Source organism: Phascolarctos cinereus, unplaced genomic scaffold (assembly GCF_003287225.1).
Source record: "Phascolarctos cinereus isolate Bilbo 61053 unplaced genomic scaffold, phaCin_HiC Scaffold_5;HRSCAF=322, whole genome shotgun sequence".
NCBI lineage: Eukaryota > Metazoa > Chordata > Mammalia > Diprotodontia > Phascolarctidae > Phascolarctos > Phascolarctos cinereus.
In genome coordinates this window covers 367820924-367848397 of record NW_027555958.1, presented here as the reverse complement: position 1 = coordinate 367848397, position 27474 = coordinate 367820924, and the positions used below count along the sequence as shown (strand labels likewise).

Here is a 27474-nt window from a genome sequence, read left to right as displayed (position 1 = left end):
CCCAGCTTGAGAGAGTCAATTGTTAAATTTTCAGTCAGAGTGTTTACACCATGGAAATCAGCAAACCTATAAATCAGGGTATTATTTATTGTTTTGTTGCTTGTCTAGACTTTACAAAGTGACAGAGAAAAATGTCAGTTATGCCAGTTAAGCCTAAAAGTGTGTCCTGTAGTATGTTTCTGTCCTGGACCCCCAAGCATTTACTGGTAAGCTGCTTATGATCTCAACCACTTTACTACAGATAACCCTGATATATGGTGGATTATGCCGGAAGTGGCCCTGATGTTCCTGGTGCTACTCTGCCTCATTGGCTGACCAGGTTATCATTACCACTTTTCAATAGGAGGCCCTCTATGAACTGCAAAGATGTGGCATCAGCCACTATACAGACCAGATCATTGATATCTGAGACTTGAACTTTTTCAGGAGGGAGGAGAGGAGAAAAATCCTAGGATTTCTGACTTTTTTCCTCTTTCACATTTTTCCCCTTCTTTTTATTTTTACTGACTCTTAGGAGAAGAGGGATGTAGTTTTGTTTTTTTCTTTTCTTTTCCTCTTAGTACTGCCTGTACCAGGAGGATTGTCCAGTAAAAACTCTCAAAGCATTTAAATAGTAGACAGTCCTCTAGAAAAGTGGTGTCAAACTCAAATAGAAACAGAGTCCCTTAAACCATGCATAAGAACCCTTCTGGGAAGCACATTGACTTAGAAAAGGACATATTGTATTTTCTATGTTCTATTGTGTTTTTATTTACTTTGTTGAATATTTCCCAATTACATTTTCATCTGGTTTGGAACACTCAGAGTGTTAGAGGGGTGTATTTGATACCTCTCCTTTACTCTAGGTGATCCTTAGGACCTAGCCACCATGAGGATGGCATGTTATAGGACCTCCTCTATTTCTTTCAGAAGGAGTTTAGTTTTCTCTTTTTGTTTGTTTGTTTTATATTTGGCTAGGCAATGGGGCTAAGTGACTTGCCCAGAGTCACACAGCTAATAAGTATTATGTGTCTGAGGCCAGATTTGAACTCCGGTCCTCCTGAATCCAGGGCCTGTGCTCTATGCACTGTGCCACCTAGCTGCCCCTGGAGTTTAGTTTTCTCTAAAAGACAACAAAGTTGCTCCTGAGACTTGATTGGCCTCTGCTTCCCTTAATGCAGCTTCCTGGTCCCTTAAAGACATAAGAAGTCCCACTCATGTCCAGCCCCGTCTGACTTGCTAGATTTCTGAAGATCACTCAAATCATTCTACCCTGCTCTGCTAACCAGATGAGTTTCCATATGGAGACAAGGGAGCTATGTCCAGAGAAGCTAAGGATCACTGTATTCTTGCTGCATATCCTTGCCATGTTAGGGTAAAGTAAATTATTTTTGTTAGCTGTTTAATGAGTTATAAGTGCCTCGTTTTAACCCGATATCAAACCTAAACTAACAGGGTACTGCCTGCCCCTAACAAGGTCCCTTCCTATTGTTATATGAATACCTGGAGAAGCATTTTTTTTTTAGATTGGGGAGTATATAGCTATTTTCAAACTAAGAATCTTGACTCAAGGAAACCATTTGACAAGGCTTTACTATTATGACAGGCTACTAGCCTTTACTATTAGAGGCTACTGTGTGCAGGGCACTATAGGCACACTAGGCTTTGGAGGAGATAGTATAAGGGAAGTCACAAATAGAAGGCCTCTCTTTACAACCTAGTTGAGGAAACAGAAACAGCAAGAAAGATAATACTGAACACAAAGAAGTACAAAATAATATGGTGAAAACTTAATACATAGAGGGTGCTAGCCAGAAATATCAGGAAGATATGAAGACAAGAGCATGTTGGCAAGGGTAGGTAAGAATAATTCCAAAGAGCTCAGAGCTGAGCAAATGCCAAATCTTCTAATTTTGTACCATTAGTATAAAATTGATTTCTCCCACTCTCAGTTTATTAGCTAATACCCTATATTTTGTCAAGTATTACAAAAAATGACCCATACAGCTTTTCATGTTAGCAATAATTTCAGTTAACATAATAAAACACTAGCAAATGAAAATTATTTCTGTTCTTTCTACCAAAATAGAATTTGAAAATAATAGATTATGCTGGCTATGTGAAACCTACTTATATTCGATCCAAACTGAGGTCTTTCTCAGATTCCACACGTACATGCTACCCTCTTTAGTTTCTGCACGTCACACTTTACTTCAAATTCTGGAATCAGTGCCCTCAGAACCAAACAAGTCTCTGAACAAAAATATCTGAAGTTGTCATGGTGACATTAGTTTTTTTCCTTGCAGAACCTTTTTGACTACGGCAGTAATTTTCCAGCCACAAACTCTTATTTTTCATGTAGTTGAATCTATTTTTGTAAAAATAGCTTATGTAGTGCTTTAAAGGTTATAAAGACTTTTCCTCACAACAATCCTGTTTAGTAGAATTGAATGTGTTATTACCCCATTTTACAGATGAGGAAACTGAGGCTTAGCGAGGTTAAGAGACTTGTCCAAAGTCACACAGTTGGTAAGTTTTAGAGCTGGGATCTGAACCCAGGTCTCTTGACTTCAGAACTAGTGCTCTTTTTATTTAATGAGGCCTGGTATTAGAGTTTGGTCTGATGGAGTGCACAGGGATTAAGTATTGTTGTCGTAACTAAGATATATTTCATTAGAAGGAAGAAATTATATTTATGTTTAATAAAATTGTATGTCACTGAAAGTAGGAAAAATAGTAGTTCAGAAGATTCAGATTCCTTTCTACCTGTTTGATTCAGAGCAAATTATAATGTCTCTGGTTCTGTTTCCTCATCTATTAAATTTAACAGTTGAAATAGGTCAGAGACTCTTAACATTTTTTTTGTGCAATGGGCCCCCTTGGCAACCTGGTAAAGCCTGTGGATTCCTTAGATTAATGTTTTTCAATGCATATAATAAACTACTTAGCATTATAAAGGAAAAATTCTGTTGACATAAATATATAATTTTTTCCATCTAAGTTCATGGACCACCTGAAATCCATCTATAGAGTCTTAGATTAAGAACCCCTGAAATAGATGACCTCAAAGGTCTCCTCTAGCTCTAAATTCTAGGAAACCTATTAATTAGTAGGAATGTTCAGTGGGAATAAGTGTACACCCAGGCACTGTCCTACTAGTCATTCTTCTACTCAGAAAATGAAAGGCTTTCCCAACCTTACTGTGATGGTTAAGGAATCATTTGTCAAAATCAATTGGGATAGAATGATGTACAGCTGAAGGGGAGTTACAGAAAAAATAGGAAACACAATCCCTGGCCTCAGAATGTAGGCCCCCCCCCACCCCCAATCCCCCAGCCTGTCCCACACAAGATTAAGAGAGCATGTGGAGAAATGAAGGGATCTCAAAGTGGGTGAGATTTAGGCTTTGGAGCCAGAAGTTCAAGTTAAATTCTTGCTTCTGTCTGTGTGATCTCAGACAAGATACTTAACCTCTGTGGGCATCAGTTTCCTGGTCAGTAAAATGAAATGGTTGGAGAAAATGTCTTCAAATTCTCTTCTAGCTCTAAGTCTATGGTCCTATGAGTAAGATTCATTAGAGAAATTTTTCTATTTTGGGAAATTTTTTTAAAAGATTCATTAATTTATTTATTTTTAGTCTTCAACATTCACTTCCACAAGATTTTGAGTTCCAAATTTTCTCCCCATCTTGGCCCTCCCTCGACCCTAAGACAGTGTGCATTCTGAATACACTTTCCCCTAATCTGCCCTCCCTTCTATCTCCCCCCCTCTTCTCTTATCCCCTTCCTCTTCTATTTTCCTATAGGGTAGGATAGATTTCTATACCCCATTGCCTGTATATCTTATTTTGGGAAGTGTTTTGAAGAAAAGGACTTGGCCTGACAAAGAACAATGGGAAAGATATTGCTGAAGGGAGAAGGGTGACAGAGATGTAGGGCACTAGCTAGTTGGGTGGTATGGGGGTATGTAGCAAACAGGTTTATTGCAAATAAGACATATTGCCTACATATGAACATATGTATATATATACTCATAAAATCCAATCAGATGTCTCTGAGAGAAAGGGCATTGTTCTGTGTCTGAGGTTGGCCTGATTCTTGTTTAATTATGGTCTGGCCCTCTTGGAAAGGTTATTATTATAAGCAGTCACTTTTAGAGTTTAGAGCCAGCCTTGGGTCATTCACTTTTCCAAGGATCCTTGGAGGATACTGCCTTACATTTTTTTTATAACCCAACCTCTGCCTTTGTCAGTGTAGGGAACCAGCTCCTGGTGAAGAATTCCCTCTATCAATGCAGATCTTCACCTTCTCTGCAACTTCTAATCTTAAGGAGTTGCTTGGGATACTAAGAGGTTAAGTGATATGCCCAGGGTCATACAGCTCTGAAGTTACTTTACTTTTATGGGGTCTAGGTATGTCTCTTTCTAGACAGACCCAGAATGTTTTAGGTTATACACAAGACTCTGAATCATTCCAGGTTTGCTGAGAAACAGACTGAATCTGTCTGGGATGCTTACTAGGTACTAAAGATATGTTTAATACAGTATTCTATAGCTTGAATTCTGTGTGTTAGCATAAGTCTCTTCCAATTTCTGTCAGCATTTGGCCAGAAACTTCGAAAACAATGTAAATGAGGTGCAAAGGAGGTTCTTTAATCAAAGTTGATAGAGTTATTAGGGCAATTAGCCTTTGGCTGACTGAGAGATCTGCCCTTATGGCCCTTGAAAAGCAGTTTTCCAGCTTTGGAGTCAGTTTGTGAGAGATGATCTCTCAAAAGTGAAGCCTCCTCAGAGGATCAATAGTTCTTGTTAATATTTCTTTATTGTTGCTTTCAAAACCCTCCCCTGCTCAGACCCTGTTTTTTTTTTTAAATGCATAGCAGAAAGAATAGCCCTGCCCCCAACCTGAACTGCTTGCCCTTTGAAAAGCTTCCCACCTTGTCTTGTCTCTGGGATGAGGGGGAAGGGGAGGGGAGGGGAAATTGCAGTAAATTTTGGTTTCCTAGGAATTATCTAACTCATGGGAATTCGGCCCTAAACACCCTCCTGATCACCACACCACTAAATAAGGACATATATGTTTGGATTGGCTATACCCTGTTTCCTTGTTCTCTGGCTTTGAATTTTCTTGCCTACAATGTAAGCCCCGCCTCCCCAGCCAATGGGAGTAAGGGATGGTGCTGGGTGGAGGATTTTTGCATTAGGGCATATAATCTCATTTTGCTTTCTGTGCCTCGCCTGTCTCCTCCTAGAAGTGTACCAGGGGAGCAGACGCCCCTTCTCACAAGATTGTAATAAAAAGTAACTTTTGCTTCCACTGTGAGAGGTCTCTGATGGGGCAGTTAGGTGGAGCAGCAGATAGAGCACTGACCCTGAAGTCAGGAGGACCTGAGTTCAAATCCTGCCTCAGACCAAACACTTGACACATACCAGCTGTGTGACCCTGGGCAATTCACTTAACCCCAATTGCCTAAAAGAGAGAGAGAGAGAGAGAGAGAGAGAGAGAGAGAGAGAAGTCTCTGAGTTTAATTGATTTAGAATTGCTGTACCACACAAGTTGATCTTTAGAATTGAGAGAGGAGCCAGCCATGGAAGAAGAACCCAGCTCTTGAGAAAGAATTACTCTTTGCCTTTTTCTTTTGTATCTTCGAGGGGGTGGGGAAAAGATGCAGCAGAAGAGAAGAGAATAAAAAATTCTCTCTTCTTTCCTTCACTTCTTTTTTTTTAATATAAATTTATTTATTTTTATTTTTCAACATTCACTTCCACAAGTTTTTGAGTTTCAAATTTTCACCCCATCTCCCCCCTCCCCCACCCCAAGATGGCATGCATTCTGAATATCCCTTCCCATAGTCTGTCCTCTCTTCTATCTCTCTCCCCTTCTCTTATCCCCTTCCCCTTCTATTTTCCTGTAGGGCAGGATAGACTTCTGTACCCCATTTCCTGTATTTCTTATTTCCCAGTAGCATGTGAAAACATTTTTTTTAAAAGTATGTTTTTAAAACTTTAGGTTTCAAATTTTCTCTCTTCCTCCCTCCCCACCCACCCTCATTGAAAAAGCAAGCAACTCAATATAGGTTGTACATGTGTAGTTATACAAAACACGTCCATAGTAGACATGTTGTAAAAAACTAACTCTATTTCCCTTAATCCTATCCTGCCCTCCCATTTATTCTATTCTTTCTTTGACTCTGTCCCTCCTCAGAAGTATTTACTTCTGATTACCCCCTTTCCCAATCTGCCCTCCTCTCTATCATCCCCCTGCTCTCTTGTCCCCTTCTCCCCCTATTTTCCTGTAGGGTAAGACAGATTTCCATACCCAATTGAATGTGTATGTTATTCCCTCCTTAAGCCAAATCCTATGAGAATAAGATTCACTCATTCCCTCTCACCTTCCCTTTTCCCCTCCACTGTGAGAGACTTTTCTGTTTTTTTTGTGAGATAATTTACCCCATTCTACCTCTCCCTTTCTTCTTCTCAGTATAATCCTCTCTCATCCCTTAATTTTATTCTCCAGATATGACCCCTTAATCTTCAACTCACCCTGTGCCCTCTATCTATCTATCTACATATACATACATATAATTTTTTCCTCCAACTACCCTAATACTGACAAAGGTCTCATGAGTTATAAATATCATCTTTCCATGCAGGAATGTAAACAGTTCAATCTTAATAAGTCTCTTATGATTTCTCTTTCCTGTTTACCTCTTCATGTTCCACTTGAGTCCTGTATTTGAAAGTCAAATTTTCTATTCAGCTCTGGTCTTTTCATCAAGAATGCTTGAAAGTCCTCTATTTCACTGAATGACCATTTTTTCCCCTGAAGGATTATACTCAGTTTTGCTGGGTAGGTGATTCTTGGTTGTAATCCTATCTCCTTTGCCCTCCAGAATATTATATTCCATGCCCTGTGGTCCTTTAATGTAGAAGCTGCTAAATCTTGTGTTATCCTGATTGTGTTTCCACAGTACTTGAATTGTTTCCTTCTGGCAGCTTGTAATATTTTCTCCTTGACCTGGGAACTCTGGAATTTGGCTACAATATTCCTAGGAGTTTTCCTTTGGGGATCTCTTTCAGGAAGATCTGTGGATTCTTTCAATTTCTATTTTGCCCTCTGGTTCTAATATATCAGGGCAGTTTTCCTTGATAATTTCTTGAAAGATGATGTCTAGGCTCTTTTTTTGATCATGGCTTTCAGATAGTCCAATAATTTTTAAATTCTCTCTCCTGGATCTATTTTCCAGGTCAGTTGTTTTTCCAATGAGATATTTCACATTGTTTTCTAATTTTTCATTCTTTTGGATTTGTTCTACTGTGTTGTGATTTCTCATAAAGTCACTGTCTTCCAATTGCTCTATTCTAATTTTTAAGGAAGTATTTTCTTCAGTAATCTTTTGGACTTCCTTTTCCATTTGGCCAATTTTCTTTTTAGGGCATTCTTCTCCTCATTGGCTTTTTGGACCTCTTTTGCCATTTGGGTTAGGCTATTTTTTAAGGTGTTATTTTCTTCAGTATTTTTTTGGGTCTCCTTTAGCAAGCTGTTGACTTGTTTTTTGTGATTTTCTTGCATCACTCTCAGTTTTTCCTCTACTTCCCTTACTTGCTTCTCAAAATCCCTTTTGAGCTCTTCCAAGGCCTGGGACTGATTCATATTTTTTTGGAGGCTTTGGATGTAGGAGCTTTGACTTTGTTGTCTTCTTCTGGTTGTATATTTTGATCTTCTTTGTCACCAAAGTAAGATAATATAGTCTGACTCTTTTTGCGCTGCTTGCTCATGATCCGGCCAATTACTTGAGTTTTAAACTCTTTGTTAAGGTAAGAGTCTGCTTCCAATGTGGAGAATGTATGTCCCAAGCTTCAGGGGTTTGTATAGCTGTTTTCAGAGATACTTGTAGGGACCTGTAAATTTTCAGTTCTTCCAAGGTGGTATGATAAGGGGCGAGGTGTTTACTCCTTTCCTGGCCTGTGACTACAAGTACTCCTTTCTGTCCTGTAACTGTGAGGAGGGGTTCCTCTTCACAGCCACTACAAGCTCCACCATGCCAGCGCTCCTTCTCACCCCAGCACTGCCACCCAGAACTGTGGCCCAGATCCAAACACAGGGAAAGCAAGAGATTTCTGCCTCAGCACTGGCAAAGAGATCCCTGCAATCCCTCTCTGATCAACCACTGGATTCCCCCTCAGTCTGTGGGCTGGAAGCTTGGGAAGCAGCCCCCCCCTCCGGGCCACGCTCTTGGGGAATGGAGCTGAGACCCCACCTTCCTGTCTCAGCACCGACAGAAACAGACTTTTCCCACTGACCTTCTAAGTTGCCTTTGGCATTGGTGGATTGAGGAGTCTGGAAACCACCACAGCTGCCTGAGATTCAGTCCTCTGAGGTCTGCTCCAGGTTTGCTGCAGCCTGCGCAACCACACTGCACTGCGCTGAGCTCCCATCCCGGCACGATACACCTTTCTGATCAATCATCCAGGTTGTCTTGGGCTGGAAATTTGTTTCAATCTGTCTTTTTGTGGGTTCTGCTGCTTCAGAATTTGTTTAAAGCCATTTTTTACGAGTATTTGGAGGGGTTTGGAGGAGAGCTCAAGCAAGTCACTGCTTTCACTCCGCCATCTTGGCTCTGCCCCTCTCCTTCACTTCTTATGAGAAAAGCGGGCACAATGAACTTTAGTAGCACGTAGGCACTGGGTTCAGTGGTAGAATCAACTTTTAAACAGTTAGTAAGATCCATACTCCACCCACCAGGGCTATGATTGGTCTAGTTCATCTGAGTTACACTCTTCCTGGACAGCCGATCTCATGTTCATCTATGTTTTGTTAACTCCACCCACTTCATGGGTCCCATGTTCAAAAATGGCTGCTATCTCCACCCTCGGGGTGTGTCAGTTAATATTTAATAAACTTATTAAGCAAGCACAGTGGAGAAAAGCTTTTGCTTTGTCAAGGCCCTGTCCTTGAACCCAATGGGTTGCAACAGGTTTGGCCTCCAGGGCTCTTTCTTAGGGAACTAGTTATTCACAGAATGTTTGGAGCACTTTCTGATTGGTTGAGGGACTATCCACAAGATCTTGTTACTTCTTATCCTGCTGTGGAAGCCTAACCCAGTAAAGTCTTTCTTAGGTAGGGAATTACTGAATTACATATTGAATGAGAAATGGAGGTGATACTGATGAAGTCTAGAAGTTTAGGGGTGCTGGGACCCCGAGATCATGACATGTGGGCCCTGTCTGAAAGAATTCAACCCAAATATTCTTTCAGCCAGATAAAAAGTTTATTAGAGATAAACCATACAGGCCAGACTTTTAAGGAATCTGAACATTAGTGACACCCATAAGGATGAGTGGGCATGAGAAAGTCTCAGCATTTAAATAAGGGCCACGGTGGATCTTATATATACTCAAGTAATTTTAGGTGACTAGAGAAGGGGCTGGGAAGAGGGTCTGGGTGACTTAGGGAGAATTCCAATTGGAATGTCTGAGAGATTTAATAAACAATGGGGACAGATAGATTGAATAGATAATGAAGGGAACTGGAAGGAAGAGAATCAAAGGTGGGACTAGGGCTTTCAAAGGTAGTTAAGGAGACTCATAAGGAAAAATCATCGAGTGGAATATAGCCTTAGGTAGCCATTTGAGACCAGAGTGAGGTCAAAAGAAGTTTAAGGGTTTTCTGGGGCCCTTAGACAAATGAGAGCCAAATTCTTTTTTTGGGCAAGGTGCAAAGGTCTTGGCTTGGGCCCATACCCCATCATTATAATTGGGCCTGTGTTTTAGGAAGACCATTTTGACAGCTGAATGGTGGATGGATTAGAATATCTCTGCCTCTTGATATCCCTGGTTTCCTTAGAGATTCAACCCAAGCTCTACTTTCTACAAAAGTTATTTCCAGTTCCCCTTAGCTGCTATAGCCTTTCCATTCAAGATGTATGCTTTGTATGTGTGTACTCTAATAAAATAGAAGTTCTTTCGGGGCAGAGACTTTCATTTTCATCTTTGTATTATTAAATCCTATAAAGTAGGAGTTCTTAACCTAGGGTCTATAAATAGATTTCAGAAGGTCTGTGAACTTGATTGGAAAAAAATTTACTCCTTTATTTTCAATAACTTCTTTTTTTCTTTTTCTTTTTTTTAGGCAATGAGGGTTAAGTGGCTTGCCCAGAGTCATAGAGCTAGCTAGTAACTGTCTGGGGCAAGATTTGAACTCAGGTCCTCCTGACTCTCTTCTGTATATCTTATTTTGGGAAGTGTTTTGAAGAAAAGGACTTGGCGTGACAAAGAACAATGGGAAAGATATTGCTGAAGAGAGAAGGGTGACAGAGATGTAGGGCACCAGCTAGTTGGGTGGTATGGGGGTATGTAGCAAACTGAAGCGCCACCTAGCCGCCCCCTATTTTCACTAACTTCTAACTGAAACTCCCTTCACTTATGAATGTAGGCAACAAAATACAGCAGTATTAGTAGGACTTATGAGTTGTCCCAAAATCAGATATTTTCATATCATAGTACAGCTGTTACAGATAGCCCATTAGATATATTACTATACCACAAATTCATTTTTAATATTTTGATAAATATTTTAATATAATTTATTTCCTTTGTAATTCTATTTATTTTAATTTATGCAGTTGAAACATTCTGAGAAGAGGTCCATAGGCTTCATCAGATTGCCAAAGGAGGGGCACCTAGATGGCACAGCGAATAGAGCACTGGCCCTGGAGTCAGGAGGATCTGAGTTCAAATCCAGCCTCAGACACATAACACTTATTAGCTGTACAACCCTGGGTAAGTCACTTAACCACATAGCCTAGCCAAAAAAAAAAAAAGAGAGAGATAGAGATTGCCAAAGGAGTCCATTACATAAGGAAAGTTAAGGCAAGTAGAGAGCATAGTGTCTAGAGAGCTGCCTCACTGGATTCCAGTTGCACCTCATATGTACACTGACTGTATAATCCTGGGCAAATCACTTAAGAAGGGAGTGCCTCCTAGGCAATATTCCTTAGACTAGAAATACAGGTGAAGGGGTTGCTCTGCCTTGATAGAGGGAATTCCTCAGGAGTGACTGACTCTTTATTCTGATGAAATTACAGGTCAGGTTAAAATAAAATCTTAGCATCTGGTAGCACAGTGCCCCATACATAATTGTTGTTCAATCATATCCAATTCTTCATGACCCCATTTGGGATTTTCTTGGCAAAGATCCAGTTCATTTTACGATGGCAAATAGGCTTAAGTGACTTGTCCAGGGTCATACAGCTAGTGTCTGAGGCTGAATTTGAACTCAGGAAAAGGAGTCTTCCTTAGTCCAGGCCTAATACTCCATCCAAAGTTCTACCTATCCATCCTCTGTACAAAGTAGGTACTCAGTAAGTGTTTGTTCAGTTGAATTGAATGCTCTGACCAAATTTCTACCTACTCTATCTCAGTTCTCTTGCCCCCACCAAAGTAGAATAAGGAAATAGTATTCCTACCATTTAAAAAAATCAAAATAAATAAAACAAAAACAGAGGCCAACTCCTAATTTAAAACAATACGATTCTTTCCTTATACTAGTATATAAGGACACTACACTAAGAGATCTGGGCCTTTCCATCCATCTTCTGAAGCTGAATTCTTTTATATATCTTCTCCAATTAGAATATGAACTCCTTGAGAGAATGAGCTGCATCATTTCTTTGTAACTGTATCCCTAACACTTAGCACACTTCTTGGCATACAGTAAATAGTTAACAAATGCTTTTTCTTCTTTCTTTCTTTCCTTCATTCTTTCCTTCTTTCATAAATTTGGTCCACCCAGCACCATTAAGAAGAGTGAGCATACACACAGGGTATACTAATAGAAAAGGAATACACAGGGCCATGACAACTCACACCTCCAGAACTATAGGAGCCTGATGTTCTTTTTCTTCTCACATGCAGCTTCCCCCAGCTAAAGTATATAATTTGTCTTAGTTGTTTGCATTGTTTCCGCTATTAGACCGTGAGCTCCTTGGAGCAGGGACTTTTTTTGCCTTCCTTTGTAGCTTCAGCCCCTAACATTCTGCCTGACATATAATAGGTGCTTAAAAAATGTTAGTTGACTGACTGATTACATGGAGTCACCCAGACCTCAAGGTCCTTGTTCCTTCAGGAGACTTCATAAATCTGGGGAAAACAGCTCCAGGCCCCCTTAATTGACAGGGTCTCTTTCCCCTCAGAATCATTTTGTCAACCCCTCCCTAGAAAGGGCTTGAAATCACTGAGAGATGTCCTACTTTCTAATAATATGAGGGAAGTGAAACTAACCATGGTAATTAAGAATTTACCTGGAAGAAAAGAGATTCTTTAGCCAATTTAGCGGCAATCTTAAGTCCTTGGACGAAAGGGAGGGGCAACCCCTCAATAGATGACTCTAAAAGGGCAAATATTTGATATTATTTCCTGGATGGACTCCTAGGAGGGGGAAGGTTTGGATGAGCAGGTCGGGAAACACCAAGCGGGTGTCATCATGGGGAAAGCCTCTGTATCAACTCAGGCTAGATTGTGTGCAAGAGATTTATGACCTCTTAGCTACTTTACTGTAGATGACCATGACCATAATAAAGAGTCAGTAACTAATGGAAGCGTCATTTTGTGTGCTATGGCCCTGATATTCCTCATGCTACCCCTGCTTATTGTTACAATTTTACCTCAGGAGACTCATTGTGAATTTAGAAATCTGGCATCACCTATCACATTAGTGAGAACTGGGTTTTGGTTCTACCAAAGGGAGGAGGTAAAGCCTAGGTCTTTATTCTCCTCCTCATTTTTGGTCACTCCTTCAGGGAGCTGTTACACTTGTCTGTTTTGTTTTTGCTATTTTTTAGTTTAGTGGTTTTTTTTCCTTTCCCAGTATTGCATATATTAGGATCCTTGAATATGAATGATTGGGATTGTCATTTAAAACTTCACAACTATTTTAAGTGGTAGATAATTCTCTATATGATCCTCAGGATCTTGCCATCAAGGGGTGAGATTAACAGGATCATTTCCAGCTGGGATTCTATTTGATTCTCCTATGGTTTTTTCCTGAAGAAACAAGGAAGCTGTCTTTAAGGCTTAATTGGCCTAAGGCTCAAGCTGCAACTCCACTGAAATAATGGTGTTTTCTGCTCCTATTGTCATAACTTCCTGGTCTCTTAAGGGCATAAAAAAGCCCAATAATGTGGAGTAGAGGACACTTCAGACTTGGTGGATGTCTTGAGTATATTCAGTGCTGTGGCTAATAAACCTCTTTTTGTTAATTGTTGAATGACCTGCAAGTTCATTTCAGTATCAAATCTAAATTATCAGAGAATTGGCCTGAGTTAGGTCCAGCCCATTACACCCTCACATCTTATAAACTTCAGCAATATTCTTTTTTCCTTCATTTTTCTAGACTGAAGAGTTCTCATCTTTTTAGTTTGAAAAGATCAAAATTAATATTACCTTGAGTTTTTACTGCATTATTGTACAGTGTAATTGATTTTGTGCTGTATTGATTTTTATAATTGAGTTTGCATCTGCCTAAAGCCACATTTCTATGTCCTTTAGCTGAGCTCAGGGATTTAGCTTTCTTTCTGAGTTACTTTAAAGTTATAATTAAGGGGGTAGCTAGGTGGTGCAGTGGGTAGAGCATCAGCCCTGGATTCAGGAGGATCCGAGTTCAAATGTGACCTCAGACACATAACACTTAATAGCTGTGTAACCCTGGGCAAGTTACTCAATCCCATTGCCTAGCCAAAAAAAAAAATAAAGTTATAATTAAAAGAAAAGTAGTTATCTCTCATACCTGTAGCTCCTGGGATACTTCCAGGATATCTGTTTGTTATCTTCAAGCCCCACAAGTTAACTTGATACCATTCCCATAGGATATACCATCTGTCCTTGCCTATCCTTGTACAATTAGGGAATTTATCTCTTTCAAGGAGACAAGAAATCTGGTAGCTTTGATTCCTTAACAAAGATTATAAGATGTGGATGAATCTCATAAAACACGTAACATTTCTTAATTGTTGGAGGGGAGTTTACTAGCCCTCTTTTCTTGATGTAACCTGTCATGTTGTCCTCACCCTCATGATGCTATCTACTGGGTAACCAATTGAATTGTCTTTCCCACCTACTCAACTCTATTCTTTATTCTCTTGTACTTCCCAAAACTATATGACAGCTAGTAAGCCCTACCTTGGGGTCTTTAGCTATTGAGAGGCCATGGATCCAATTTATTGGTTATTGCTAGCCTAACTAATAAATTGATCATGCTCGGAATCTTGTCTCAGTTTACCTTAATTTTCAAATTTAACAAATTTATCCTTATATAGTAGCCCTTCCAATGTCTTAATTATTCTAGTTGTTCTTCTTTGTAACTTCTCTGATAGAATGTAAACTTCTTGATAGCAGGGTTTGTTTCAGTTTTGTTTTTTTATCCCCAGTACCTAGCATAGTGCTTGTCATATAGCAGATGCTTAATAAATACTAACCCATTGAGTAGTGCCTTCAACTCTGTTATATATTAACTGAGGGGAAAGTAACTACAACTAGTATCTGTATAAGCATAGGATACTGCTTTCTATTCAGTTTCCAAATTAAAATTATTTTTCATATGTACACAGAGTTAGGATTCTTAGCTCACTATGATCGTCTTACAGAGAGAGGTAATATCTAAGTTCTCTCTTTGTGATTCAGGCTGACAATGGGAGCAGGACATGGGTAAGAGAGAGCAAAAACAATGGTAGTATCCTTTCCCAAAACAATATAGTCATTGTCATTCTGAGTCTGTTCAATCATTTCTCCGGTTCAGTATCATTTCTGATGATACTGATGGGATGTTTCATGGGAGACTGTGGTAATTCTCCTCTATGGCACTGTTTTCCAAAGATTAAGAATGCATTCTAAATAGCCCTACTTTCTCTTTAATTATTTTGATCATGGAAGTTAACCATGAACTTATTCAACTAAATTTTGAAGTAATTTTAAATTTTCCAGTGCCCTTAATCACATCTACTGCTAACAAATTCCATGTTACTGTGCAGTATATTTGCTGTAATAGTCTCTCCATGGTAATCCATCAAATGGTATAGACATCTGAACTCCTTATTTATAATGTTTATTTATATATGTATATTATCTTCATCATTAGAATATAATAAACTACTTACCAGTAGGAATTGTTTCATTCGTTGTACTTGTATTTCCAGAGTCTATCATAATGACTGCCTGTAGTATGCACTAAAATTCTTACTGATTGACTGATAGCATAGTTAGGGCACAAGGCATAGCCTACATTTGTATAATGCTTTATGGTTTGCAAGGTGTTTCACAAACAAAATATTTCATTTACTTTCTCCCAGGTATTAGTAATGATGATGATAATGGTGAAAAGGAGAGATGTGGGATTGGGTAGGCAAGGGGAGGTCAGTGTGGCTCTGAGCTCTTAATAACAAAGGATCAGGTGGTAAAATGAGAGTTACGAGTTGTCTCCTGGAGAACAGGAGACTTAGTGATAATACCCAAGGCAGCCTTGGTTCTTTCAGTATGATGTGGGAGGTAAGGGAAGGAGGCATTCCATCATCTGTGATCTTCCAAGAAGGCAAGCCTGGGGAGTGTGCAGGGGAGAATCTCACACTGACATGTGCAAAAAAGGGCATCTGGGATTTCTTGAGGTGGGGCAGGATTTGGCAATTCCAGTTTGGCAAGTGTGAGGGGATATTTGGATTTTCATGTTAACAAGAGGGACCCTACAGTGACAAGGAGTACCTGGTTCTTCCCATAGTCACAAGGAGTCCCTGGTTCTTTCCACAGTGAAATGGGGTGGAGTGAGTTTTCCGTGGCAACAAATGCAGAGGGAGGATTTGGCCTCCCATGGTGACAAAGCCAGGAAGGGTTTTGGGGCTCTCCTAGTGACAAGAGCAGAGGTGGTGTTTGGGCTTTTAGGCTGACAAGAGGGGGAGGGAAATTCACCATGGAGAAGTTCTTAGAGTGACAGGTGGGGAATTCCTTGATGACAAAGGCAGAGGGGGTATTTAGGCTGTCATAGTGACAGGGAGGGGGAAGGGGAGTCTGTGTCACCATGGAGAGGTTCTCACTGTGACAAGGGGGGATTCTTTGGTGACAAAGGCAGAAGGGATATTTGAGTTTCACAGCGACAAGGGTAGAGAGGGTGTTAGGGGGGTCCCCAAGGTAGATTCTTTTGTTTTTCTTTTTTTGCGAGGCAATCCGGGTAAAGTGACTTGCCCAGGGTCACACAGCTAGCAAGTGTCAAGTGTCTCGGGTTGCATTTGAACTCAGGTCCTCCTGACTCCAAGGCTGGAGATCTATCCACTGCGCCACCTAGCTGCCCCCCACGGGTAGATCCTTAATGTTGCCCAGGTGGGTGTCCGGTTCGGGGTCAGGGTCCGGCTTCTCCAGACTCAGGTCCCGGAGTCACCGGCGCCAGGAACCAGCAGCCACCAACAGCGCCCGCCCCAGTCTGAAGCCGGCCCGACCCCGGAAGTGGTTTCCCCGACCCGGAAGCGGAGCTGCCCAGAAGCCGCGCGGCCGAGGGATGCCCAAGCCCCGCCTCCCGGGGCTCCTCCTCCTCGTCCGCGGTCTCCTCGGGGCTGTGCCGGGAGGGCGGGCAGGAAGCTGGGCAGAGATGCTCTGATGGTCCCGGGCGGGCGGCGGCGGCAGCGGCGGTGGCGGGAGGATGACCTCCCCTCGGGAGCGGGCTGCGGAGCTGGCGCGTTTCTACACGGTCACCGAGCCCCAGCGGCATCCGAGGGGGTACACGGTGTATAAGGTGACCGCCCGGGTGAGTGAGGGCCCGGGCGCGGGCGTGCGGGGCCGATGGAGAACCGTGTGTCTGGCGGGGGCTGCGATTGTGACCCGGGAGTGCGGGAGAAGGGAGACGTCGGAGGGGTGGGGCTGAGGTTGCAGCCCACACGTGCCTGGGGGGCTGGGACCCGGTGGAACCCCCGTGGTGACACTTCGCCCCTCGCTTACTGCGCGTCACTCGTCCCCCGGCGTCCTGCGTGGGTCTTTGTGTGTGTGTGCCTTGTCCCTGCGAGCTCCGTGGAAGCAGGGACTGTCTTATTTTGTGTCGTTCCCCTACCCTCCACGGTGCCCGGAATTGGGCCGGTGCGTTGTGTTAGTTTGTTGAATGAATGAATGGATTTTCTGGAGATTCAGCTGAGGCAGAATATGTAGAAGTGAGCCAGGGACGTGAGGGTGGGGACAAGTGACCGAGATGGGACGGGCTGCCTCAGCTTCAGGTAAGGGATCTCCATTCTCAGAGAGAAGCCTGGAGTGCTCCGTGCCCCAGTGGAGAAGATTGTTGTGCTGTCCTGTCCCCGAGTGCAGGCGTGCTTAATTTGTTGGACTGGGGAATATTAGACTCTTCTTCAACAAATGCTTATTAGCATCGCAGTGTCCTAGCTTCTAGGGTGACACAAACTTTAGATAGGATATTGGCTGTGCCCTTAAGATGCCTGCAGTCTGAGTGATGAGACACAACCACAAATAACACTTAATATGCAATATTACATGGTAAGTACATCAGAATGTTGATCTGTGTGTTCTCCAAGAGGAATATTGTATTTTCCTCTATAGGACAGAAATGGTTCTCCTTACTCTAGTGGGCCCATCTTGGTAGTGTTTGAAATCTTTGTATATTAGTGAAGTTGATTTTTTTTGGTGACAAAATGAGGGAATTAGGTAACCTCTTATGTAAAGCCAAGTCTAGAGGAAGATTCTCAGGATCTGATATTTATTGAATGTCTTTGTGCATAATAAAATTGTGCTAGGTGTTCTGTGAGGGCGATTATATATTTCATTCTTCTCTAGAGATGGATAAAGTAGTAGTTTCTGGATCTTTTCAAGTTTGTGTGTGTATACATATATAATACCGTCATACACACACATATGCATTCATGCCTGTGATATATGTATACATATAAAAAAGTTAGATAATTTAAGATAGTGCTTATACGTTTAAAGTGCCCGAGTGTTACTTAAAGTGTTACAGCAGAGATATACTAATTTTAGCAAATTGGTAATTATACTAAATACTCACTATGCTAACTTAAAGGAGAGAGAAATCCCTGATAGTTGGAGTGGTCAGGGAAGACTTGAAGGTCAAAAATCAAGCCCAAGTCCCACTGAATGTATGGAGGATGGAATAGTATATACATATATGGAGAATGGAAGAGTGGGCACTGAGCAGAGAGATACAGGATGAGCAGAATGGGAAGACTAGGTTTTGGGGGAACATAGTGAGTGAATCAGCCTGCATAGAAAAGAGGGTTTATGTTGAGTAATGAGAGATTTGCTGTACTTGGGGCTTTGTCAAAAAGCATGAGGTGTGGAAGTATATTTATTGGTTGTCTGGTGCTATTTCATGGTTGTGCAAGAAATTTCGTAAGATAAAGGGATCCTTAAATCACTATTAAAGGAACTTTAGTTTCTAGCATATTCAGAGATGTATAGTTGTCAGTTTTTTATATGTTGCTTCTGGTAACATTACCAATTAAATATTGTTTAATTACTTATAGTCTTTATTCCCCCCACCAAACTCTCATTGTGGTACAGAAGTGACCTTGGAGGAGGTCATGCTAGCAGTGAAAAAGCTCTTGCAGGTCTTCCTAAGCTGTAAAGGCTTTGAGTATAGGTCCATGGCTTTTGTCCAGGTACCAACCTAGCTAAGTTTGGAGAAGCTCATTACAGGGATGAATATTTTTCTACTACAGCAACTCAGGAGCTCCTTTATTAAGTTGTTAGGGGGGTTAGAATTTGCATCAGTGGAGGAAGCATACTCACTGATGAACTCACAGCTCCCTGAATGATTGAAGTTTATTTTTTCCTTTTGTGAGATAGGATAGGATTATAGTCTAGAACTTAAATATTTGTATCTAACAACGAACTCTTCATTACACTATTTTAAAAAAACTTTTTTAACATCATAAATTTAAAACATGATAACAAGTTACCTTAGTACTCCCTGAATCTAAATTCTGTTCATATTTGAACCATAGAACATTAAAACTGAACGGGACTTTAGAGATCATAAAGTCCTATCGCCTTAATATTACTAGAATGATTTGAACTGGAAAATACCTTATACTAGCTTCCTTCCTCTCCCAGCTTAAGCTTTTGATTTTTTCGTTGATAGAGTTATTAAAGTATTTCAGTCAAGACAAAATTAACTTTTAAAATACGTAAATTTGCTTATTTGGAATTATGACCCCAAAGTTACTAAACTGTATACCTTTTGACCCAGCTATACTAATACTAGGGCCATAACACGAAGAGATCAATTAAAGAGGAAAGGGACCCAAATGTGCAAAAATATTTATAGCAGTTCTTTTTGTACTAGCCAAATATCAGAAACTGATGGAATACCCATGTATTGGGGAATGCCTAAACAAATTTTGGCATATGAATATAATGGAATATTGTTGTTCCATAAGAAATGATGAAATAGGCAGTTTCAAAGTAGCCTGGGAAGACCTCTATGAATTGATGCTCTTCTGAACTGAACTAGTTCCACTGAAAGTAAGCAGAACTAGGAGAACAATTTATACAATGACAACATTATGAAGAAAACAATTTTGAATGACTTTTGAATGCTGATCAATGCAATGATAAATTATGAATCCAGAGGACTAAATATGAAACACTCTACCTTCTACCAGAGAGATGATGAACTTCAAATGCAGAATGAAACTGCCAGAGAGGTGATGAACTTCAAATGCAAAAAGAGACCTTAAATTTTGGACGTGACCAATGTGGGACTTTGTTTTGTTGGACTATGCATGTTTGTTATAAGAGTTTTTTTCCCTCTCTTAAAAGAATGTTCTGTTAGGGAACTAGTGGTAAGGAATGATAATATATGCTTGTAAAAATAAAATAAAAATAATTGTTAATGCTTTAAAACAGGTTATCTTTGAATGGTGAGAAAAACATTTTTCCTCTGGAGGATTAAGTAAAGAAGTGCCCCCCCTTGAGACTGTCTCATGAAATAAATAAAGCAAGTTGATGCTTGCACATCTCTCTGTGTATCTCTCTCACACCTAGACATATAACTTCAGGTGATATTCTCCAGATTCTGAGTCCTTGAAGTGTATTTCTGTGGAATGGGTCTCAGTGAGTCACCAAAGTAGCAGTATTCTTCTATTTTAGATAATAGCATTACTTTTCTCATTTTATCTTGTTTTAAATTTCTGCCATTTCCTTCAGACTGACAGGCTCACTTGATGACCTGTTTTCCAACTACTTATCAACAGATTCTCCAGTTTAACTCTTAGTATTTTCTTACCTTGTATTGGATATGTAGATGGTCAAAATTGAGACAGTAGTTGTGTGCTTATTTTATTTTATTTTTTTGCTGTCATTGGTAGGAGGAAGTGGAAAGGACAACGGATTTGGAGTAAGATGACTTGTATTTGAATCCTACTTTGGCTCTTTGCTATATGTATGACCTTGGGGTACTTGCCTAAATTAACATCTCTGTTTCTCAGTTTCCTCATCTGCAAAATGAAGAGGTTGGATTGGATGACATCCAAGGCCCCTTACAACTTTGAATTTTATGAACCTAAAAGAATTCTGAGGTAGATTTTTTTTTTGGTTTTACAAAATGTACAAAAAAATTTTTATAAAAATTTACAAAGTTTACAAATTTACAAAATTCTTAGAAAATACTATAGGCCTTTTAGCACTGTTAAGTGATTAGTGTTATGTTTCCTTTCTATATATTATTCCATGATTTATAATATAAAGTAATAGAAGAAAGACTTTGTGGTATAGTGGGAAAAGCACTGGACTTGGAAATTAAGAGACCTTAGCTCTGGTTCTTGGCTCTGGCACTAATTTGCCAGTGCTTTGTGTAAATCACTTAATGGTTTAGTTTTCTCATTTTTAAATTGAGGGCATTGGTCAATAACTTCTCCAATAATTTCTGGCTCTATGACTTATTATCTTTTACGACTAAGATAAGCTTTCCTCAAATACATATATGTTGCTTCAGGATGATTTGACAGTACAAATGCAAATGGCAGACCAATCAGTTTTATATACTCTATTGAAGGCAAAGCAAAGAGATGTCTTATATCATGCTTAGTGAAGAAGCATTTTTTTCTGCTTGTAGGGAGAAAGTTCAAATAGGTGTATATGACTTTAGAAATACTTTTAAAAGGAAGAAGAAGGAACTTAAGGAATTTGCTTTGTGTGTGTATGGTTGTTATGCTGATCAATGTGTATACATTTAGTTTAGTTTTCAATTCTGTTGGTACCTTGTTTTATGCTAGGCATTGTCAGCTTAGTGCCAAGTGCCGGAGGTGTCACCAGGATTTTTTGGAGCTACTACTAGGGTGCTTGGCAAAATTGCAAAATAGGTGGACTCTCCCTGCCTTCCTTTTGGCACTCCTTCTCTCCCTTGTGAAGGGATAACTCTCTTAATAGTCAATTGAAGTCATTTCTTATTACTGTGTATGTATAGTAACCACATGCCCTGAGTTCAAATATTTGATCCTTGTTTCTTCATATCTAGGGGTCAGAAAAAAGTGAAGTGATACTTAGAGGTAGAGGAGAGTGTGGGCATGGGTAAAGAGAGTGGACTGTGCACAGCTAGTGTGTGATACTTGTCTAGAATCAGAGGATCTTATAGCTTTTGAGCTGGAAGGGACCTTAAGAGGTCATCTAGACCAACTCCTTTCATTTTGTAGATGAGGAAAGTGAGGCCCAGAAAAGTTAAGTGACTTGTCCAAGGCTAAACAGGTAGTAAATATCATAGTTGGAATTTGCATCCTTCTGACTTCAAATACACTATTTGTTTCCTTGCCTTTCTTTCCCTTCCTTTACCTCACCTCCCCTACCTGGTCTTCTGTCTTTCCGTTCCTTCTGTCCTCCACGTGGTTTATTATACAAAGCAAAATTGTAAGAAAAATGGTAAGCAGTCTCTTTATGGAGTTTTTTTGTGTGAGCATTTCCCAAAGCCTTCTTCAGGTATCTCCCAGAGAAGATAAACAGTTCCAAATCGTTAACCCTAATCTTCAAAGCCATAGGAAGGATTAAGGGAAGAGTTTGTGGAATCTATAAGCCAGGAAGAAAGGTGATGATCTCTTAGTCTTCTCATCCACTGCTGAAGTTCATGGTAGTACAGTGTTGTTTTTTCTTTGAACCATTTTTGTAGAGGTGTCTCCTGAATTTTACAAAAATTGCATGGGGATCTTATATCCTTTGAAGGATATAAAACAGACACTGTCTAAAAATTATAGCTTGAGAGAAGACAAATTATTAGTTACATATCATATTTTATATTAGTTAAAACTGATATAATATACAAGCACAAAAATCTGGGTTAGTTTATGTTACTGATGTTTATAGACCACAGGATCCCAAAAAAGATTGAGCATTGAAATTTTTACTTAACTTTAGTTGCCTTTGAACTAGGAGGGTCAAACAAATTCAAGTGTTCTGAAACAAGTCTCTAGAAAATATTGAGAGCAAAATGTTGATCCTGCCATGTTGAGAGCTAAATGTTGATCCAGCCATTTTGGAGAGCACTTTGGAACTATGCCCAAAGGGCCAGAAAAATGTGCATGCCCTTTGAGCCAGCAATAGCACTTCTAGGGCTATATCCCAAAGGGATCGTACAAATGGGAAAAGGACCCACATGTACAAAAATATTCATAGCAGCTCTTTTTGTGGTGGCAAAGAATTGGAAATTGAGAGGATGCCCATCAGTTGGGGAATGGCTGAGCAAGTTGTGGTATATGAATGTGATGGAATACTATTGTGCTATGAGAAATGATGAACAGGCTAACTTCAGAAAAACCTGGAAAGACTTGTATGGTCTGATGCTGAGTGAAGTGAGCAGAGCCAAGAGAATGTTGTACACAGTAACAGCCACATTGTGTGATGACTAATATTGGTAAACTTAACCCTTCCCAGCAATACAAGAATCTAAGACATCTCCAGAGGCCTCGTGATGGAAAATGCTCTCCATATCCAAAGAAAGAACTTTGGAATTTGAATGCAGATCGAAGCATACTGTTTGCTATTTTTTTTTGTCTTCTGTTGAGTTTTGTTTCCTCTTTCTGGTGGTTCCTTCCATTGGTTCTAATTTTTACTTACAACATCACTAATGTGAAAATATGGTTAATAGGAATGAATATGTATAGCCTATGTCAGATTGTGTGCCATCTTGGGGAGGGTGGTGGGGAGGAAAGGGGAGAAAAATTTTAAACTCAAAAGCATATGGAAGTGATTGTTGATAAATCAAAATAAATTAATAAAAAAAATGTTGACAGCAAAGGGTTAAATGCTGAATATTGGAAGTCTAAAGGATGATTTCTAGGCATGTCACACTAGCATTGACTCTGTCATATATACCATACTCTTTAAATGAATAATTTCTTTCTTTTTTCTGAATAAGCCCAAATATCCTTAAACTGGGACATAAAGTCAATATATGCCAAATATAAGATTCCCATAATTTTGTAACTTGCCCCCTTTATTACTTGCTTCCTTTTAGCTGCTATCTTCTTAGAAAATGTGAATAAGGATTGTGAACTTTTTGATAGGTCCAAAAGAAAGAGGGAAGAATGGAGTCTGTAGTCCTTTTCCATATAGGATCTCAGGAGGAGAGAAATCCAGGAGGAAATAAGGGATGGTAGCATTAAATTAAAGGAGAAGGGTGAGGGGATGAGTTGAATAAGGGGGGAATGGAGGAGTCAGCTCAGGACTCAGAAGTATCTTTAGTTGTATCTTATCAGGATGTGCTACAGTAGTAGATCATTCTGAAAGATTACTCTTCTCTTCTGCCAACTCCCAACCAATCAGTGCAATTTAGTTAAATGTTAGGTCGTTTGATTAGCATATTAGAGCAATTTCTGGTAACCTCTTCTCAGAATTTGTTAAAGGAAATTAATCTCTAATGGATGAAAAGGCTTAAAGGGGCCTCCTTATGAGTTTTCCCTCCCCTACACGCAAAGTTATATGGTTTCAGATTTCAAGTATGTGTCAGGAACAAATTCTCTCTTCTTTCCCCTTCCCTTCCCCCTCCAAAAGAAACGATGTTAAATTGTGTTATGATTTAGTCTTTTGTATTGGAAATTATTTACTTTGACAAGGAGAATTTATATTTATTTCTAAAAGCAACAAAAGTAATCTTTCATTCTTTTGAGACTTAGAAGAAACGGTTTTTTTTCTCATTTAAAAACAAATTGTATCGGCTGTTTCCCATAGCTAGATGCAAATACAGAGTGTAACTCTATCTGTAATGTAATGCTTTAGCTCATGTTGTCTGTGTCAGAAATTTTTGAAAATTGAAGCATAGGGGTAGCTAGGTGGTGCAGTGAATAGAGCACTGGCCCTGGATTCAGGAGGACCTGAGTTCAAATCCAGCCTCAGACACATAACACTAGCTCTGTGACCCTGGGCATGTAACTTAATCCCATTGCCTAGATAAGAAAAAAAAAATTGAAGCATACCTTTTTTTGTGGGGGAGGGTGGTGCGGGTGGGGAGTTTGAGGCAGTCAAGATTAAGTGGCTTGCCCGGGGTCACAAAGCTTGTAAGTATCAAGTGTCTGAGGTCGAATTTGAACTTAGGTCCTCCTGACTCCAGGGCTGGTGTTCTATCCATTGTGCCTCCTAGCAGCCCCTTGAAGCTTACTTTTATAGGCACTAGAACTTCTTATATAAAGAAAACCTTGTAAATCATTAAAAATCCCCAAACCTCACTAGACTAGACATTTTCTGAAGCTTATTTCATATCCTTCTCTTTCACAACTGAATTTCTCGGAAAACATGTTTACACTCTTTGTTTCTCCTTTCTCTCTTACTCATTTTTTACCCCTTTGTGGTTTGCCTTCTTAACCTTATCACTCAACTGAAACTTCTCTCTTCAAAGTTACCATTCATATTTTAATTGCCAGGTCTAATGGCCTTTTCTCAATTCTCATCCTTCTTGGCCTCTTAGCAGCTTTTGGCATTGTTGATCTATCAGTCTTTCCTCCAGGATAACTCTTTCCTCTCTGGGTTTTTGTATGCTCTTCTCTTTTGAGTTCCTCTTTCTTGACTAATCATTCTTTCTTAGTCTCCTTTCCTGGTTCATTAACCATATTACTCCTTCTAACTATGGGTATCTTCCAAGACTTGGTTCCTACACAGCATTGGTCCTACCAGATTCACAAGGGATCTCTGGCAGATGAGTCCTTGCCTCAGCTTTCACTGGCCTGGGTCCAGAAGGTCACTCTTTGCTTCTTGAGTCATTTGATACTGGATTGACTGCAAAACTGTGCCCTCTAGACTCTGAAACACTGTGACGCGGATACTTTTTGAAACAAGGACACAAGGTCAAGAAGGCGCCACTCCCTTCACCTAGAACAGAAAAGAACAGTATTAGAGTCCAGGGACAAGGTCTCCCCATTTCAAGCATAGTCTCTTGGGGAATGCCACCTAACAATGAACAGAACAGATGAAAAGACTGAGGGAAGACAGAGATGGCAGAAGCTTGCCAGACTTTTTGAAGGCCTTCACAGATAATCAAAAAAGCCTCCCATTCTCCATGTGGTTAGCCTATTGGAATCAGTTACAGAAGTCTATGCATGCGTATAGTCTTTTAATGTTATTTTTCTTACCCTCAGGGAAGCAGGCTTCCAGCTTTTTCTGTGTGAAGCTGTATCAGTTAATACAGGTGATGGGATCTGGGCTTGTACCAGACCCTAGTTACAGTCTCTCCATTTGAAGAATTTGCTATGATTAGCAAATAGACGATGTGTTTTGAACCCATTGTACATGTCCACAATCTAGAATCCCCAGTGCTGTCTAGGAAAGAATAAGACAATCAGTGTGGCACAATCTTTTACATTCTTACATTTACAGATGAAAATCACAATTGACCCCTAATACAAAGTTATTCAGATTAAAAAAAAAAAGGAACATTTTATGAAATTTACCAAAGATCACTACTTGTTTTGAACTCATCAAAGGCCTACTTTGGTGTTTAAATCATCTATTTTAATACATAGGTAAAAGAAGAAAAGCAAAGAGAAAAGAAATCAGCTTCCTTCGTTGGAAGAAAACCTGAACACTACAGATTATAAAGGACATTACATGCTGAAGAGGGATTTTATATTTGCTCTTGAAGCTAATAAGGAGCCACTGGTACTTATTGAATGGGGGTGGTGGTTGTAACATGGTCAGATATATACTTTTTGATAGATGAGTGAAGGATGGACTAGAGTGAGAGAAAATAATTTCCTTATGTTCTATAGTGTAAGTTTGAATGCTTATTGAATTGGTTTTTGTTTATTAACTTATGTAGAGATATATAATTATATCCCAGAAGGACCTTCCTCTAAATTCTCTGGGCTTTCCCAGAGTCTGGGTATTTCGTAGGTCAGTTTCTTCTCCAAGTCATAGCTCTAGAAAAATAATTTTTTGGTAGTTAGAATTGTCTTTTTTATTATATTGGCTTGGCCTACCCATGAGCAATTATTTATGTGAAAACTGTTTTGTAATTATGTCATATAATTCCTGGGTTGTCTTGGCAGGTAGACTTCCAAATGTTTTATATTGTCTGCAGTTATTTTAAATGAGATTTCCCTTTCTATCTTTTCCAACTGGGTTTTTGTTGGAGGTATATAGAAATGCTGATGATTTATGTGGGTTTATTTTATATCCTGAAACTTTGCTGAAATTGTTAATTGTTCCAACTAGCTTTTTAGTTGATTCTCTAAGTATACCATCATATCATCTATAAAAAGTAATGGTTTTGTTTCTTCATTGCCTATTTTTATTTCTTCAATTTCTTTTTCTTGTCGTTACTATAGCTAGCATTTCTAGGACAATATCACCACGATAGTGGTGATAATGGACATTCTTATTGGGAGATCTTCAAGTTTATCCCTGTTACAGATAGTGCTTGGTTTTGGTTTTAGATAGATGCTACTTATCAGTTTAAAGAAAGGCTCCATTGGTTCTTATGCTTTCTAGTATTTTTAATAGAAATGGGTGTTGTATTTTGTGGAAGGCTGTTTCTGTATCTATTGATATGATTTATCTATTGATATGATTGATATGATTTTAGTTGTTATTGATATAGTCAGTTATGCAGATGGTTTTCCTAACATTGAACTAGCTTTGCATTCCTAGTATAAATCCACCTGGTCGTAGTGTAGGATCTTTGAGACATATTGCCGTAATCTCCTTGCTAGTATTTTATTTAAATTTTTTCATGAATATTCATTAAGGAAATTGATCCATAGTCTTCTTTCTCTGTTTTTTTGCTTTCCCTGGTTAGGTATCAAATCCATATTTGTGAGATAAAAAGAATTTGGTAGGATTTTTTCTTTACTTATTTTTTCAAATATCTTATATAGTATTGGGATTAATTGTTCCTTAAAAGTTTGGTAGAATTCACTCGTGAATCCATCTGGTCCTGGAAATTTTTTTCTTAGGGAGCTCATTGATGGCTTGTTCAGTTTCTTTTTCTTTCTTTCTTTTTTCACACTTAATAGCATTTTATT

At 39.5% G+C, this 27474-nt stretch overlaps 1 protein-coding gene across 4 annotated transcripts in view; it reads left to right on the top strand.

The window, feature by feature from the left end:
- Positions 1–16535: 16535 nt before the first annotated feature.
- Positions 16536–27474, top strand: part of RPS6KC1 (ribosomal protein S6 kinase C1) — a 203717-nt gene continuing 192778 nt past the window's right edge. For 2 of the 4 annotated variants that reach the window (XM_078156318.1, XM_078156317.1), the window contains exon 1: positions 16536–16760. In XM_078156318.1, coding sequence (XP_078012444.1) covers positions 16656–16760 — 105 coding nt within the window. In that variant the 5' untranslated portion in view covers positions 16536–16655. The remainder of the gene's footprint in view (positions 16761–27474) is intronic. The other 2 variants (XM_021007820.2, XM_021007814.2) reach the window with 1 other exon arrangement.